The sequence below is a fragment of the Notamacropus eugenii genome, chromosome 4 (genome assembly GCF_028372415.1).
Source record: "Notamacropus eugenii isolate mMacEug1 chromosome 4, mMacEug1.pri_v2, whole genome shotgun sequence".
NCBI classification, from domain to species: Eukaryota; Metazoa; Chordata; class Mammalia; order Diprotodontia; family Macropodidae; genus Notamacropus; species Notamacropus eugenii.
The window spans coordinates 437973869-437991087 of NC_092875.1; the positions used below are offsets into that span (position 1 = coordinate 437973869).

Below are 17219 nucleotides of genomic sequence, written 5' to 3' on the forward strand. Positions count from 1 at the left end.
GATGGATTCAGAGCCCAGGTTAGACTGGAAGGTCCACGGGAAGGATCTGTTCCACGGGGGTGAGCCCCCAGCGCACAGCGCAGCGCAGTCAGCGCAGCAGGGCGGAAGGGACCTGAGAGCCCGAGAGTGGTGGGAGAAACCAGCGGAGCAGGAGACAAGCCAAACCAAGCCGGTGAGAGCCGCTGAGCGCCAGATATCAGCGCAGCAACCCTTGAAACCTTCAGCCTGAAGACTAAAATTCGGTAAGTCACCTACTTGAACTTCCAGGAGCCAGGATGGCGGAGTGATCAGTAAATGCTCTCTCCTCCCCCCTGATGACTGTGAAAGAATCATAAAATATTTCCCCAGATAAATCCTGGATCAGCGGGAACAGCAGAAAGGGGCAAATAGTCTCATAACACCAGAGGCTAGAAAAATAGCAAAGGGGGATTCTTCCTACTGTGGCAGAGGCGATCTGGAAGGACAGATGACCCAGGGCACAGAAAATTTGCACTGAGACCCAGGCAAGCCTCAGCGCAGGGAGACAAGCCCCAGGAGGGGCGGGAACACGCATTAGCATCTAGGCGTGCCCCAGCCCTTCAGGGGTAAAGGGAAGACAATAGGGAAGCTGGGATCACCATCCCCTGACCTTGCCTTTGCTTCAGGTCAGCTGAGGAGATCTCCTGAGACCAGACCACACCTCCTACACACCTAACAAGCTAACCCCAGGGTTGATCTGGGAAACAAAAAACAAAAACCTGCTTTTAGCTTCGACACACATCAGCTCAACACAAAGATCTGTACCTTCTGACTGAAAGAACCAGAAGCTACAACACTCAGCCAACATCATGAATCGGAAAAAGCAGACGAAAAGTGAAAAAACCATGGAATCTTTCTATGGGGATAAGGACCAAAACACAAACACCAAAGAGGTCAGAGCTGAGACTGTACTTCCATCTGAAACCTCAGAAGGGACTATGAATTTCTCGCAAACTCAACTAGATTACCTGGAACAGCTGAAGAAGGAAATAAAAGAAAAACTGGCCAATGATTTTAAAATTATAAAAAAAGAATTCACTGATGAGAACATCACTCTGAAAAGGAAAATTGAACAAATGGAAAAGGAAGTTCAAAAATTAACTGGAGAGAATAATTCCCTAAAAGGAAGAGTTAATCAAACGGAAAAGGAAACCCAAAACCTAATTGGGAAAATTGGTCGAATGGAAAAAGAAGTACAAAAATTAAATGGAGAAAATAGCTCCTTAAAGGGAAAAATTGGTCAGATGGAAAAGGAGATGCAAAAGCTAACTGAAGAAAACAATACGATGAAGATTCGAATTGGGCAAGTAGAAACTAATGACTCAATGAGGCAACAAGAATCAGTCAAACAAAATCTAAAGAATGAAAAGATAGAAGAAAATGTAAAATATTTAATTGGAAAAACAACTGACCTGGAAAATAGATCCAGGAGAGAAAATTTAAGAATTATTGGCCTGACAGAAACCCATGATGAAGAAAAGAGTCTGGATAATATCTTCCAGGAAATCATCAAGGAAAACTGCCCAGAAGTACTAGACCCAGAGGGCAAAATAGTCATCAAAAGAATCCACCGTTCCCCTCCCGAAAGGGATCCCAAACTCAAAACCCCAAGAAATATCGTTGCCAAATTCCAGAGCTATCAAGTGAAGGAGAAAATACTATAAGCAGCCAGAAAGAAACAATTCAAATATCAAGGACATACAGTCAGGATCACACAGGACCTTGCAGCTTCTACATTAAGAGATCAAAAGAATTGGAACCCAATATTCCGTAAGGCAAAGGAGTTGGGACTTCAACCAAGGATCAACTACCCAGCAAAGTTCAGCATAACATTTCAGGCAAGGAGAAAGTCATTCAACGAAATAAGGGATTTCCAGAGCTTCCTGACCAAAACACCAGAACTCAATAGACAATTTGATCTTCAAATGCAGGTCTCCAGAGAATCATAAAAAGGTAAACAGGGGGGAAAAAACAAAAACAAAAACTTGCTACTCAATTAGGGCAAACTGTTTACCTCCCTGTAAGGGAAGATGATACCTGTTAATCTTGAGAACTGTACAGCTATTATGATAAAAGGGATATATGTAGAGGGAACGGGTATAAAGTAAATGATGTCATGTCAAAAATATGATTTAAGTATGAGAAGGGATTGTAATAGGAGGTGTGAAAAGGGGGAAGCAGAAAATGGCAAATTATATCACAGGAAGAAGTACAAAACTATAGTAGAGGGGAGGAGCGGAGGGAGATGAGCATTGTTTGAGAGGTACTCTCATCTGATTTGTTTAAAGGAGGGAACAATAATGTTAAGTAGATAATCCTAACTAGCTCTATAGGTAGTAGGAGGGGAAGGGGGAAGAAAGGGGAGGGTAGCTAAAAGGGAGGGAAGAAGCAATAAGAGTAAAGGGGAGTAAAAGGGAGGGGGGCTAGAAGAAGGAGGGGAAGGCTGCAGGAAGAGGGGGAGAAAAGTGAATACTATTGAGGAGGGGTAGGGAGACGGGAGAGCTAAAAGCACAAATGGTGGGAAAGAGGTTGGAGGGAAATACACAGATTGTAATCATAACTGTGAATGTGAAGGGAATGAACTCTCCCATAAAACAGAGACAGATAGCAGAATGGATTAAAAGCCATAATCCAACAATATGCTGCTTACAAGAAACACATTTGAAACGGGGGGATACACATAGGATAAAGGTCAAAGGGTGGAGCAGAATATATTGTGCTTCAGCTCATGTAAGAAAGGCAGGAGTAGCAATCCTAATCTCAAACAAAGCAAAAGCAGAAATAGATCTAATCAAAAGGGATAAGGATGGAAACTATATCCTGCTAAAAGGCACCATAGACAATGAAGCAATATCATTACTAAACATGTATGCTCCAAGTGGTATAGCATCCAAATTCTTAGAGGAGAGGTTGGGGGAGTTAAAGGAAGAAATTGATAGCAAAACTATACTAGTGGGGGACCTCAACCTCCCCCTCTCTGAACTCAATAAATCTAACCTCAAAATAAACAAGAAAGAGGTTAAGGAGGTAAATCGAACTCTGGATAAGGTAGATATGATAGATCTTTGGAGAAAATTAAATGGGAATAGAAAGGAATATACCTTTTTCTCAGCGGTACATGGAACATTTACAAAAATTGACCATGTACTAGGACATAAAAATCTCACAATCCAGTGCAGAAAGGTAGAGATAATCAATGCATCCTTTTCAGATCATAATGCATTAAAAATTACATGTAATAAAAGGCCATGGAAAGAGAAACCAAAAATCAATTGGAAACTAAACAATCTAATTCTAAAGAAGGGTTGGGTTACAGAAGAAATCATAGAAACAATCAACAATTTCATTCAAGAGAATGACAATAGTGAGACAACATACCAAAATTTATGGGATACTGCAAAAGCAGTTATTAGGGGAAGTTTTATATCTTTGAATGCTTACATAAATAAAATAGAGAAAGAAGAGATCAATGACTTAGGCTTGCAGTTGAAAAAGCTAGAAAAAGAACAAATTGAAAATCCCCAAGTAAATACCAAATTAGAAATACTGAATACCAAAGGAGAGATTAATAAAATTGAAATTAAGAAAACTATTGAATTAATAAATAAAATGAATAGTTGGTTTTATGAAAAAACTAATAAAATTGATAAACCTTTGGTCAATCTGATTAAAAAAAAGAAAGAAGAAAATCAAATTTCTAATATTAAAAATGAAAGGGGTGAACTCACCTCCAATGAGGAGGAAATTAAAACAATAATTAGAAACGACTTTGCCCAACTTTATGCCCACAAATTCGATAATCTAAAAGAGATGGATGAATATTTTAAAAAATACAAATTGCCCAGATTAACAGAAGAGGAAGTTGAATATAAACAACCCCATCTCAGAAAAAGAAATTGAACAAGCTATCAATGAACTCCCTAGGAAAAAATCTCCAGGGCCAGATGGATTCACAAGTGAATTCTATCAAACATTTAAAGAACAGTTAATTCCAATACTATATAGACTATTTTTGAAAATTGGGGAAGAAGGAGTCCTCCCAAATTCTTTCTATGATACAAATATGGTTTTGATACTCAAACCAGGAAGAGACAAAACAGAGAAAGAAAATTATAGACCAATTTCCCTAAGGAATATAGATGCAAAAATGTTAAATAAGATTTTAGCAAAACGAATACAGCATCTTATCACGAGATTAATACATTATGATCAGGTAGGATTCATACCAGGATTACAGGGCTGGTTCAATATTAGGAAAACTATTAGCATTATCGATCACCTCAACAACAAAGCTAACAAAAACCACATGATTATCTCAATAGATGCAGAAAAAGCTTTTGACAAAATACAACACCCATTCCTACTAAAAACACTGGAGAACGTAAGAATAAAGGGAACTTTCCATAAAATAATAAGCAGTATCTATCTAAAACCTTCAGCAAGCATTATATGCAATGGGGATAAGCTAGATGCATTCCCAATAAGATCAGGGGTGAAACAAGGTTGTCCATTATCACCACTATTATTCAATATGGTACTAGAAATGTTAGCTGTAGCAATTAGACAAGATAAAGATATTCAAGGAATAAGAATTGCCAAAGAAGAAACTAAGTTGTCACTCTTTGCAGATGATATGATGATTTACCTAGAGAATCCCAGAGATTCAAGTAAAAAATTACTTGAATTAATAAACAACTTTGGCAAAGTTGCAGGTTACAAAATAAACCCACACAAATCTTCTGCGTTCCTATATATTAGCAACAAAGTCCAACAGCAAGAGATAGAAAGAGAAATCCCATTTAAAGCTAGGGTAGACAGTATAAAATACTTAGGAGTCTACCTGCCAAAACAAACTCAGGGATTATATGAACACAATTACAAGACACTTTTGGCACAAATAAAGTCAGATTTAAGTAAGTGGAAAAACATTAGTTGCTCATGGGTAGGCTGTGCTAATATAATAAAAATGACAATTCTACCTAAATTAATATACTTATTTAGTGCCATACCAATTAAACTATCAGACAATTATTTTCTAGAGCTGGATAAAATAATATCAAAATTCATTTGGAAAAACAAAAGGTCCAGAATATCAAAGGGACTAATGAAAAGAAATGCTTGGGAAGGTGGCCTAGTGCTACCAGACCTCAAACTGTACTATAAAGCAGCAATTATCAAAACCATTTGGTATTGGCTAAGAAACAGAGAGGTAGACAAGTGGAATAGACTTGGCACTCAAGATGCAGTAGTCAAGGAATATAGCAACCTTCTGTTTGATAAACCCAAGGACCCCAGCTTCTGGGATAAGAACTCATTGTTTGACAAAAATTGCTGGGAAAACTGGATAACAGTGTGGCGGAAATTAGGCATAGACCCATACCTGACATCGTACACAAGAATAAAGTCCAAATGGGGACATGATTTAGGTATAAAGATTGATACCATGAATAAACTGGAGAAGCAAGGAATAGTGTATTTATCAGATCTATGGAGAAGGGAAGAATTCTTTACTAAAGGAGAGATAGAAAGCATTATGAAATGCAAAATGGATAACTTTGAGTACATTAAACTGAGAAGTTTTTGCACAACCAAACCCAATGCAACCAAAATCCGGAGGGATGTAGTAAATTGGGAAAGAATTTTTACAGCTAAGCTCGGGGATAAAGGCCTCATTTCTAGAATATATAGAGAACTGACCCATATGTATAATCACACAAGTCATTCCCCAATTGATAAATGGTCAAAGGATATGAACAGGCAATTTTCAGAGGAAGAAATTAAAGATATCTATAATCATATGAAAAAATGCTCTAAATCACTATTGATTAGAGAGATGCAAATCAAAACAACTCTGAGGTACCACATCACACCTATAAGATTGGCAAACATGACAGAACAAGAAAATGATAAATGCTGGAGAGGATGTGGGAGAGTTGGAACACTAATTCATTGTTGGTGGAGCTGCAAGTGCATCCAACCATTCTGGAGAGCAATTTGGAACTATGCCCAAAGGGCTACAAAAATGTGCATAACCTTTGACCCAGCAATATCACTACTAGGACTATATCCCCAAGAGATCATAAAAATGGGAAAGGGTCCCACATGTACAAAAATATTTATAGCAGCACTCTATGTAGTTGCCAAAAACTGGAAGTCAAGGGGATGTCCATCAATTGGGGAATGGCTGAATAAATTATGGTATATGAATGTAATGGAGTACTATTGTGCCATAAGAAATGATGAACAAGAAGACTTCAGAGAGGCCTGGAAGGACTTATATGACCTGATGCTGAGTGAAAGGAGCAGATCCAGGAGAACTTTGTGCACAGCAACGACCACAGTGTGCGAGAGTTTTTTCTGGTAGACTTGGAATTTTGTAATAACACAAAAACTTCTTATATAAAAAAAAAAATCCCAAAGGTGGTTCTCAAGGCACAATGCCTTCCACACTCAGAGAAAGAAATATGGAAGTCATTCACAAAATGTAGCAGATCATGTTTGTGTATGTGTATGTGTTTGTGTATCATGTTTTGATTTGTTATATGATTTCTTTCATTTATTTTAGTCTGACTACATAGCATGACTATAGTGAAAATATACTCAATAGGAAAGTATATGTAGAACCTATACAGAATTGTATGCAATTGTGGGGAGGGAGGGGGGTAGTGGGGGGTAGGTGTGTGGGGGATAAAATCTCTATTGTATGGCAGTGATTGTTAAACATTAAAAAATTAAAAAAAAAATTAAAAAAAAGCAGAATTAACCAAATGGAAAAGGAGGTTCAAAGGCTCACTGAAGAAAATAGTTCTTTGAAAATTAGAATGGAACAGATGGAGGCTAATGACTTTATGAGAAACCAAGAAATCACAAAACAAAACCAAAGGAATGAAAAAATGGAAGATAATGTGAAATATCTCATTAGAAAAACAACTGAGCTGGAAAATAGATCCAGGAGAGACAATTTAAAAATTATGGGCCTACCTGAAAGCCATGATCAAAAAAAGAGCCTAGACATCATCTTTCATGAAATTATCAAGGAAAACTGCCCTGAGATTCTAGAACCAGAGGGCAAAATAAGTATTCAAGGAATCCACCAATCACTGCCTGAAAGAGATCCAAAAAAGAGAAACTCCTAGGAACATTGTGGCGAAATTCCAGAGTTCCCTGGTCAAGGAGAAAATATTTCAAGCAGCTAGAAAGAAACAATTCAAGTACTGTGGAAATACAATCAGGATAACACAGGATCTAGCAGCTTCTACATTAAGGGATTGAAGGGCGTGGAATATCATATTCCAGAAGTCAAAGGAACTAGGACTAAAACGAAGAATCACCTACCCAGCAAAACTGAGTATAATACTTCAGGGAAAAAAATGGTCTTTCAAAGAAATTGGGGACTTTCAAGCATTCTTGATGAAAAGACCAGAGCTGAAAAGAAAATTTGACTTTCAAACACAAGAATGAAGAGAAGCATGAGAAAGTAAACAGCAAAGAAAAGTCATAAGGGACTTACTGTTTACATTCCTACATGGAAAGAAAATATTTGTAACTCTTGAAACATTTCAGTATCTGGGTACTGGGTGGGATTACACACACACACACACACACACACACACAGAGCACAGAGTGAATTGAATAGGATGGGATCATAACTTAAAAAAATGAAATTAAGCGGTGAGAGAAATATATTGGGAGGAGAAAGGGAGAATGGAATGGGGCAAATTATCTCTCATAAAAGAGGCAAGCAAAAGACTTTTTAGTGGAGGGAAAAAGAAGGGAGGTGAGATAAAAACATGAAGTTTACTCTCATCACATTCCACTAAAGGAAGGAACAAAATGCACACTCATTTTGGTATGAAAACCTATCTTACAATACAGGAAAGTGGGGGAGAAGGGGATAAGCAAGGTAGGGGGGAGGATGGAAGGGAGGGCAATAGGAGGAGGGAGCAATTTGAAGTCAACACTCTTGGAGAGGGCCAGGATCAAAAGAGAGAATAGAAGCAATGGGGGCCAGTATAGGATGGAGGGAAATATAGTTAGTCTTACACAACACGACTATTATGGAAGTCATTTGCAAAACTACACAGATATGGCCCATATTGAATTTCTTGCCTTCCAAAAGGAATGGGTGGGGAGGGAGAGATGAAGAGAAGTTGGAACTCAAAGTTTTAGGAACAACTCTCGAGTACTGTTCTTGCTACTAGGAAATAAGAAATACAGGTAAAGGGGTATAGAAAGTTATCTGGCCCTACGGGACAAAAGAGAAGATGGGGACAAGGGAAGGGAGGGATGATAGAAGAGAGGGCAGATTGATGATAGGGGCAATTAGAATGCTTGGTGTTTTGGGGTCGGGGGAGGGGACAAATGGGGAGAAAATTTGGAACCCAAAATTTTGTGAAAATGAATGTTAAAAGTTAAATAAATTAATAATAAAAAAAGAAAATTAGGTCAGAGTTAGAAGATAGAAGGAGCAGAAAACTAAAGAGGAACTAAAGTGAGGAACAGGCATTGGAGAAAGCCTGATGTGGGTCGAAAAATGTGTGGATATGGAGTCAAAACTCACTTATATTCTAAGACCCAATTCTCTTTTAGCTCTAAACCTATGTTATGTGTCTATGTATGCATACATGTATGTGTGTGCACCTCTGTAAGATAGCCTACACTGATTAACTGAACTGGGAGTATTAAGAGATATAAGAAAAGAATGGGGGGGCGGGGCAACTTGTACACGAACCTCTAAGAGGAGAAAGGAAATGGTGGAGAAGTGGCATAGGGTAAGTTGCTCCATACTTAGGCCATCAATGGTTCTGTTGACCCAGGAATATTTAAGTGGTTCCCAAAGAAAGTGAATATGGGTAGCATGCTCAGGCATAGTAAAAGAAAAAGGAATCCCTATGAAACTACCATTTTACACATACAGTGATTTCAAAGGATCATGGATGGTTGAGCTGTTTGCTCCTCAGAGACCATTGATACTACACTTTTATGGAATACAATGCAAAGCACTAGTATCAAAACCTGGCTGCTGTCTCCTGAGTGATCATCTAGTCCAAACCCCTTCTTTTACATATGAGGATATTGAGATTCAGGCAGGCTAATGGTCTGTCCATGATGATGTAGATCTGCGTGTCTGAACAGTATTTAAATCAAAGTTCGCCATCTTATTCACATAAGAAATACTGTCTTTTTACAATGTAAAATGATTCAAAAAAGATAATATACTTTATATTGTAACAAAGAAATTAAAAATATCATGAATAATGCCAATAAACATATTACTAATACCACTAATGGTAGTAATAAACATGGCTCAAACTAAGTCATTTTGACTATTACAAATAGTCAAATTAACTATTAAGGAACTATGAAAAAGGATGCTATCTGCATCCTGTGAAATGATAAATAGAAGTATGCGTCGAATGTTGTATATACACACACAAACACATGTGTATGTGTATGTGTATACACATATTTACATATTCATGTCTAATGGTGACCATCTCTAGGGCAAGGGGAGATGGGCAAAAAAAGGGGGGATAAAGAAAGCTATAACTTTATTATATTTGTTGCACAAAATAGATTTGTAGTTCCATGAGCAATCATCTTTTTTTCCTATTTTATGTTATGGAAATACTTGTTTTATTTCTGAAGTGCATAATAAAATTAAACGCTTTTTCTAAAAATTAAAAATAAATAAATAAATAAATGTAGCCTATTTCAATAGAAATTCAGTTTTATGAAGTACACCAGGAGGTAGACAGGTCAATTAATACTACTTTTGTCATTGTCTGAACCTGTGATTTCATTAATGTGGAGAACTCCCTGGTGTGGGAAATTCCCTTTACCAATGAAGATTGGCATTCATTTGTAACATAACTTTAAAGATTTTTCTAGGGCCACTAAATGGTTAAGCAATATATCCATGGTCACACAGTTACTTGTTAGCCTATAAGGTTGCTTTCAGCTCCAGATCTACAAATTCTATGATCCCTATGTCATATGAACAGGTGTATTAGAGTCAGCGATTTGTTTCTAAGTAGAGCTAATTACTAATCAGAAGAAAACCAATTTCTCCAGATGCAGCTAGACAGAGTGTTGAATGGTTGGGAAGACCTGAGTTCAAATGAGACCTCAGATACTTAGTAGCTATGTGGCCCTGGACAAGTTACAACCTGTCTGTTTCAGTTTTTCATTTGTAAAATGGGAAGAGTAGCTAGCACCTACCTCCTAGGGTGGTTGCGAGGCTAAAATGAGATATTTGTAAAGCATTTTGAAATCTTACAATCCTTTATAAATGTTCATTATCATCATCATTTTTATTACTGAAGATTGAATTAAAATTACTCACAAAGGAATATTTTGAAGTTCCTTTAAAAACATCTACATAAAGCAGAAAATTGTTTCATGATTGCTAATGTAACGTGATTCTAAGTAGGCATCTGTGGCTAAGGTGAAACCAAAGTAAATGAACATTCTCTCTATGCTGAATATCTCAGAAATTGAACAGACTAGAAGAATAACAAAAGGAAAAATTATACCTTGTCCAGACTTCTTTTAATTAAAAAAATAACAGCAATTGTCATACCATACTTTATTATATATATATATATATATATATGCTGGTCTTAATCATATATTGTTGTAAATTCTATTTTTTCACAAAGATGCTTAGCACAGAACATTAGCACACATAAATATATTCTGTTCTGCAGCAATATTAAATAAACCCCAAGAACTAAAGACAACTTCAGTTAGCAGATATATATTACCTGTCAATTAACATTTTACAGATCTTGGCAAGGAATGCAAAGGGAGAAATGGAAAACATTATGCTCCTACTAAAATAATTATCAAAAGGCTTTGCAGCAAACATTATCTTTATAGATGTGATCAGGAATCTGAAATATCGAAAAACTTTGGTTTAATCAAAGCTTTTGACATACCTGGATAAATCTAAATAATCAAAACCAAGAGTACATTAAAATTTACCTATTTCAATGAATGAAATCATAATTGTGTTGGCAGGTAGATGTGTAGCTTTTTCTACACAATCACCTGTTTTAATTTTAGTCAAATGTGCAGAGCTGGCTTTATTGTGTGGACAGCATGAACTTTCTTTTAAAAAAGAAACTACAACGATTACCAAAAAAAAAAAAAAAAAGGTTTGAGTTCATAAATGTTTAAATAACAAGAAAATAATAGAATTGATGGTGATAGAAAGAATGGAATGTGACAAGGTCATTAGCAAAGAAATGAATTCTATTATCTCTCTCTAACATTAATGGCCATTTGAACATTGAGTTGGACATCATCATTTAAAAATGAATCCTTTGTCATTTGTGAGCCCCACTCTTTGCATTGTCAGGTAGCAGGAAGAAAAGGTTGAGATTATTAAGAAGTAAAGCAGGCTGTGATTGAAGTGAGTCAATCGAAGGAAAGGAACACTTCATTACACTGGTTCTAATCCCATCTCTCCCATGAATTTACCAGGTGATTAGGGTGAATCACTTTAATTTCACTTAACTCTATAATTAAGGATGTGGGACTGGATGCTCTGCAAGGTTACTTCTAGTTTTAATGTTCTCTTAGCATATGCGATTATGAGGCTAAAATGAGCTCCATGAGGTGGGAGTATTTTGAAAAAGTTGAAAATATTTAACATACTAATACAAAACTTGATTGGATCTGCTCCTGTGATTCTGCTGGAGTGGGGAACTCCCAGTGAGGAAATTCACTCTACTATTATATGTTGGAAACTGCTCTGTACACAATGAATACTAATTTAATAATTGCATGATAATACAAGGAAAGGTAACATGACTTGTCTATTTATTAAACAATTACTTACTGGGTCATTATGTTCAAGGGACTGTATAAAGGAGCTAGGGAAATCCTTCCATCAAAGGGTTTATGATCTAGTAAAGGACCAAAGACATACATAAAAGAAACTTTGGTACAAGGTAGTAAATGATTAAAGGCCTTAAATGTGATAGAATTGAAATGCTACAGAGTCCAGAAAAGGAAGAAATTACTTCTTGCTGTGGTGATCAAAGATTACAAGGAGGAGGTGGTATTTGAAAGATTTTTTGAAGAATGCATAGAATTTTAAAAGGTAAAGAACAGGTAAGTATTCTAGAAAGATAAGAAAGTGTGAACAAAAGTACAGATATAGCAAAGGACGAGGCAAGCTTGAGGGATTGTAAATAGTTCAGTTCGCCTGGCACATAGGGTATTTGGTAATGAGAGTGTCATGGAAGACAATTCTGAAAACGGTAAACAAGTGCCATACTTTGAAAAGCTTTCAATGTCAGGCTGGCTGGCAGAGGTGCTCATATTTTATTAGTTATGTAATGAGAAGTCATGGAAGGTTTTTAAGGTGGGATGAGAGAATTGACACAAAGCTGTCTTTTAAGAAGGCTAATCTGGTGATGGTATGCAGCATGGATTAGAGTGAGGAGAAACTAGAAATAGAAGTGGGTGATGGTTGTGGAGGAGGGAGCTGTGATGTCATTGGCACTCTTGAAATGCCATGATTTTCCTACCAAGGAATACAGGGCTCCTCTCACTGGGATCCTCTTCAACTTTAAGTTGTTCCACTCTCTCAGCACTCAGCTCAAATGCCATCTTCTGCAGCAAAGCCTTTTCCAGTCCTCCCAAATCCCCATCCCACAGAAAACGATAGAATCTTGCCTTTGAAGCTTATTTTCTATCTATTCTGTCTGTATTTTACATGAATTTAGAAACACATTTTCTTCCTCCATTACACGGTAAGTTCCTCGAAGGCAAGGGCTATTTCTAGCTCTCTTTGTATCCCCAGTGATTAGCCTAACACATAGCAAGCATTTAATAAATAATTAAATGTGCTAATTTACTGAAGTCTCCAAATTTCAGGTCCCCAGCAGGGAGGAGATCACAGTGTTTTGGCTCCTCTACTATATGATAATAGACCATCAGACTTCTGGGGAGTTAAAGAGATTTTAAAGGAAATGAAAATATACAGTTGTATGGGAAGGGAGGTATGTCACAGAGGTTGACATGGATTGAAAGTTTATTTTCTCACATTTTCAAAGTGTTTTATACTTAAATCCTATTCTTATAGCTATGAAAATCCATGGACCATCCTCTTTAGCTCTCCTGTCATTGAAATGCTTTTAGTCTCAGTTTTAATATTCAAATCTACTGTCATGCAATTGACTGGCCAAAGCTGTTGAGAAACTTCTCCCCCAGCTCTCACTAGAGCACAAAGTGTCTTAAACTCAAAAAGCTGAGCTTGGTTATCTCAGCTTGTTTCCCCTTGAATTCACTAGTGAGAAAAAAATGATTATTTTCTTATTATATTAATAAACAATTTCATATGTGGAACCCAAAGATTCTCTTTTTGATTTTTAATAGTCACTTATTAGTAGGTTTTTTCCCCTCTCTTTTTACTCATTCACAACCCAATCCTTATGAAGGACAGGGCTGACAATGAGATATTTTCTACAGTCTTGGCTGGGAGAATTTATTTCTGATTAAAGAGTGATGAAATTCCACCCATTGGTCAACTGAGGTAGGATTTGGTGGAGACTAGATCCTTTTGTATAGATTACTGGAGGCACAACGGGTGGAGATGAGTCTTTTTGTCTGAGAGTGGTGACATTATCAGAGTCATGTACTTATTCCCTCATTAAAAAAAACCCAACTCTCATTGTAATATTCATTTTCTCATTGTTAACCAGTCAGAGTTGATTTCCACCAGTGTGGGACAGCCTCTTTTCAAAAGGCATTTAAACATTCAAGACATTTTCATATGGGGTTTTCTTTAGTTATGGAGAGAACAACTTACCTCAATTTATTGATTATCTGCTAGTCTAATTAATAAATTGATTATTAATTACCCAGAAATTAAGTCTTGAACTTTTCATTTATCACACTGGGCAAGGCCTTCCACTGCGCATTCTCCCTCTGCTCTGCTCTCCATTACCAAAACCCTATATGACATCAAGAAATCATAACTCCCAAAAGCAAACGTATCTTTTGGTCCCATTATCTCCCTGATAGGAACACCAAGACAGTTGCTCAGGAAACTGTGCATAGTCATTTCAAATGATTGCATGAACAAGGTCTTAGAATTCTTGTTCCCTTTTCTTCCTTTTTTTCTTTTCCTTTAATCATAATTTCATTAGTGAAGAGAACTCCCTTCTGCCAAAGGAGATCAGTCATTGCTCTGTGATTTATAGTCTTAGAACATTGCTTGGGGGCCACTAAGAGGGGAGCAGACTAGCTCTGGGACACAGAGGCAGAATTTGTCAAAGGCAGCACTTGAATCCAGGTCATTGTGACTCTAACTCCCTAAGTTTTTCACATCTCACTGCTGCTTGGCTTCTGGTTTGTATTCACAATTGTGTTTCTGCTTTGTGAAGACAGCTGTCAGTGTTCCTTATTATCTTTTAATTTCCACAAAAGGGTAGGATGGAGGTGAAGATAGAAGGAAAAATCTAAGTGATAGAAATCAGTATCACTTGGCTGATCTCATGGGAGTAGGGAGAGGACCTTTACTCACTGGGGTTGTTTGGCTGGGAGTCCATTGGAATCATCAGTTTGGCCCTAGTGGCTCTTCGGGCAGCAAGTGATCGTTCTAGTGTAGACATAGTACTTCCAGCTTCTTCTGCATCTGGACCTGAAGAAAATTAATATATCTTCATGAATCATCTCACCAAGTGGCACAGCTCTTTACTTCACCTGATATTGTATCAAAATGTCAAGAACTCTTTCTCTTGAGATTGTGTAGTCTTTATCTTAGTCAATGAGAAGTATAACATGAGTTGAGGCCCAGAAATTTTAAACTTTCCCAGAGTCACACAGAGAGTAAGTACCAACAGCAGGACTCAAATGTAGGTCATCTATGGCAATAGAGTATATTTCCACAGTGAGAATTCTCCTATTGATGAAATGACAGGTATAGACAAAACAAAACAAATTCAAGAATTTGACGACATCTACCATGACCTGTCCCCTTCTGTTCTTCCCATTCTTCAAGTATTTGAAGATCTGTCATAGAGGGTTAAGACCTGCAGTGTTTGATTCTAGGGGAGAATTAGGAACAATGGGTATAAAGTTGCAAAAAAGGCACATGTAGATTTGTAGGAAAAATTCACAAAGAATCAGAGCTATCCAAATGTGGGAAGGACTGCCTGAGGGGTGGTGGGCTCCCCCTTGTTAGACCTTTTAAAGCAGAGGTTGAAAGACTACTTGTCAAGTACTCATTTATGTCAAACAAAAGCCCCTTTCAGTCATGAGAACAGCTAGATGACTGATCATATCCCTTCCCACTCTAAATTCTGACTCTGTGATACCATAGATGGTGGCATGAGCTTGGAGAGATTAAGTAATTTAAGTGATTTCTCAGGTCATAGAGACAGTAAAGGGTCAAGGTACATTTGAACCCAGGTATTCTAAATCTAGCTCTGATATTTTTCTACTACACCATGCTTCACTCACATACACCTTTTCATACTTAAATGTCAACACCCACTGCTACTAATATAGCATTTTAAAATAGTCAGAATACATAAATTTCCATTGCCTGCCTACACATGTGAAACTAAACCTGTGTTTATATTAAATCAAAACATCTGGGCAAATCAATTAGTTCAATTAAATGTTGAATCTACAAATATAAATTATTTGAAAATTGATTCTATTCCATCATATAATTAATGGCTTGACTTAATTCAACTGTTTTTCTCTTCTCTTCTTGTGGAGGAGTCAAAAATACCGTCAATTTCTACATGTTTTTCCCAGCAATGTCAAGAAACCAAGGTCACTGACTTTCCCCCAACGAATTAAACAATCTGCTATTTCTTTTGACACATAAATATAGTCTGAGCCTTTCAAAAGTTTAAATTTTAATGCGGTTTTCTTATTTACTTTTCACAATATGACTCAATTAATGTTTATTCAGGCAATGTGAAAGGATGAGAATCTTTCAGTAAAATTGTCAGCTGTTGACTCAGAAATCATACTATCAACCTTGCTTAGGTAAACATGAGTTTCTAATTGAAATATCATAATGTAATTTCTAGTTAAAACTCATATTTTCAGGATATAATTGAATTCATTTTGTTTCCTCACCCCTCCCAAAGTTCTCACAGAATTAGAAATTTCTCTATCGACTTGCTGTCAGTTGTCCACACAGTGCATGATGCATTTATAAGTCGCAGGACCAACATAAAAGATGAACTTTTTTCCTCTCCTCTCCTCTCTTCTTTCCTCTTCCCTCTCTTTGTCTCTCTCTCTCTCTCTCTCCACATTCTCCTATGGCACACTCATTCACTGTCATAGCTCCAACTACTACCTCTATGTAGATGGCTTTCAAGTTTCTCTCTCTAGCCCTCAAACTCAAAAATGACAAAACAAATCACATTTATTATCTTAACTTCTGAACCTGCTCCTCATTCTTATTACCTTTATCAAGTGTCAAGAGAGGCCCCTGATTCTAATATTTTGAGATTTGATGAATAAGTTGATGTTCACAGTATTACATTATTTCATGTACTTTAATTTTCATTCCCCACTGGACATCCTTTCACATGTTGAAGACCCATCATTCTCTAATATTGTCCTTTTAAGAGCAGCAACAGAAATGTATCCCCAACACCTTGATTATTTTCATAGCCATTCTTTTCTATGTCTTTCTGGAATCATTTGTACAATTCAGATTTTAAAAGAGGAATTTAAATACAATAATAGTTACTTCTTTTCCTCATAAGCCTCTCTTGTTGCTCATGTTTTGTTTACTTTTTCATTTCCAGTGGTCATCTGTCCTTGGCAACATCTAAACCCTAAAGTGATCTGTTCTTTCTTTACCTTTTCTTTTTTCTTTTTTTTTTGTTTTTTTGGTAATAATGCTGTCTAAGAGCCTCTTTTAACAAATCAATTACTTATTTATATTCATTATTATCCCATTCACTTTTGCTATTTTAAGTCATCTATAGGCATATCTATACATGGTCAAAATTGAGATATTTTAAAGTCTTGATGAATTCAATCTTTTCTAGTTGAAAAGTGTAAAGAAGGCTGATTTAACTCAACTTGACTTTAAAAACTTTGTCTAAGTGGATCTTCAGATGAACAGTCCAAGTAGACATGTGATGTAAGAGAAAAGTACACAGAACTTAGAAACCAAAATTTCGCTTTTGCTACTTCCATCTTGTGTCACCTTA

At 36.7% G+C, this 17219-nt stretch overlaps 1 protein-coding gene across 1 annotated transcript in view; it reads right to left on the reverse strand.

The window, feature by feature from the left end:
- Positions 1-17219, reverse strand: part of DCC (DCC netrin 1 receptor) — a 995337-nt gene that overhangs the window by 60934 nt on the left and 917184 nt on the right. The window contains 1 exon segment of the mRNA XM_072606654.1: positions 14558-14674. Coding sequence (XP_072462755.1) covers positions 14558-14674 — 117 coding nt within the window.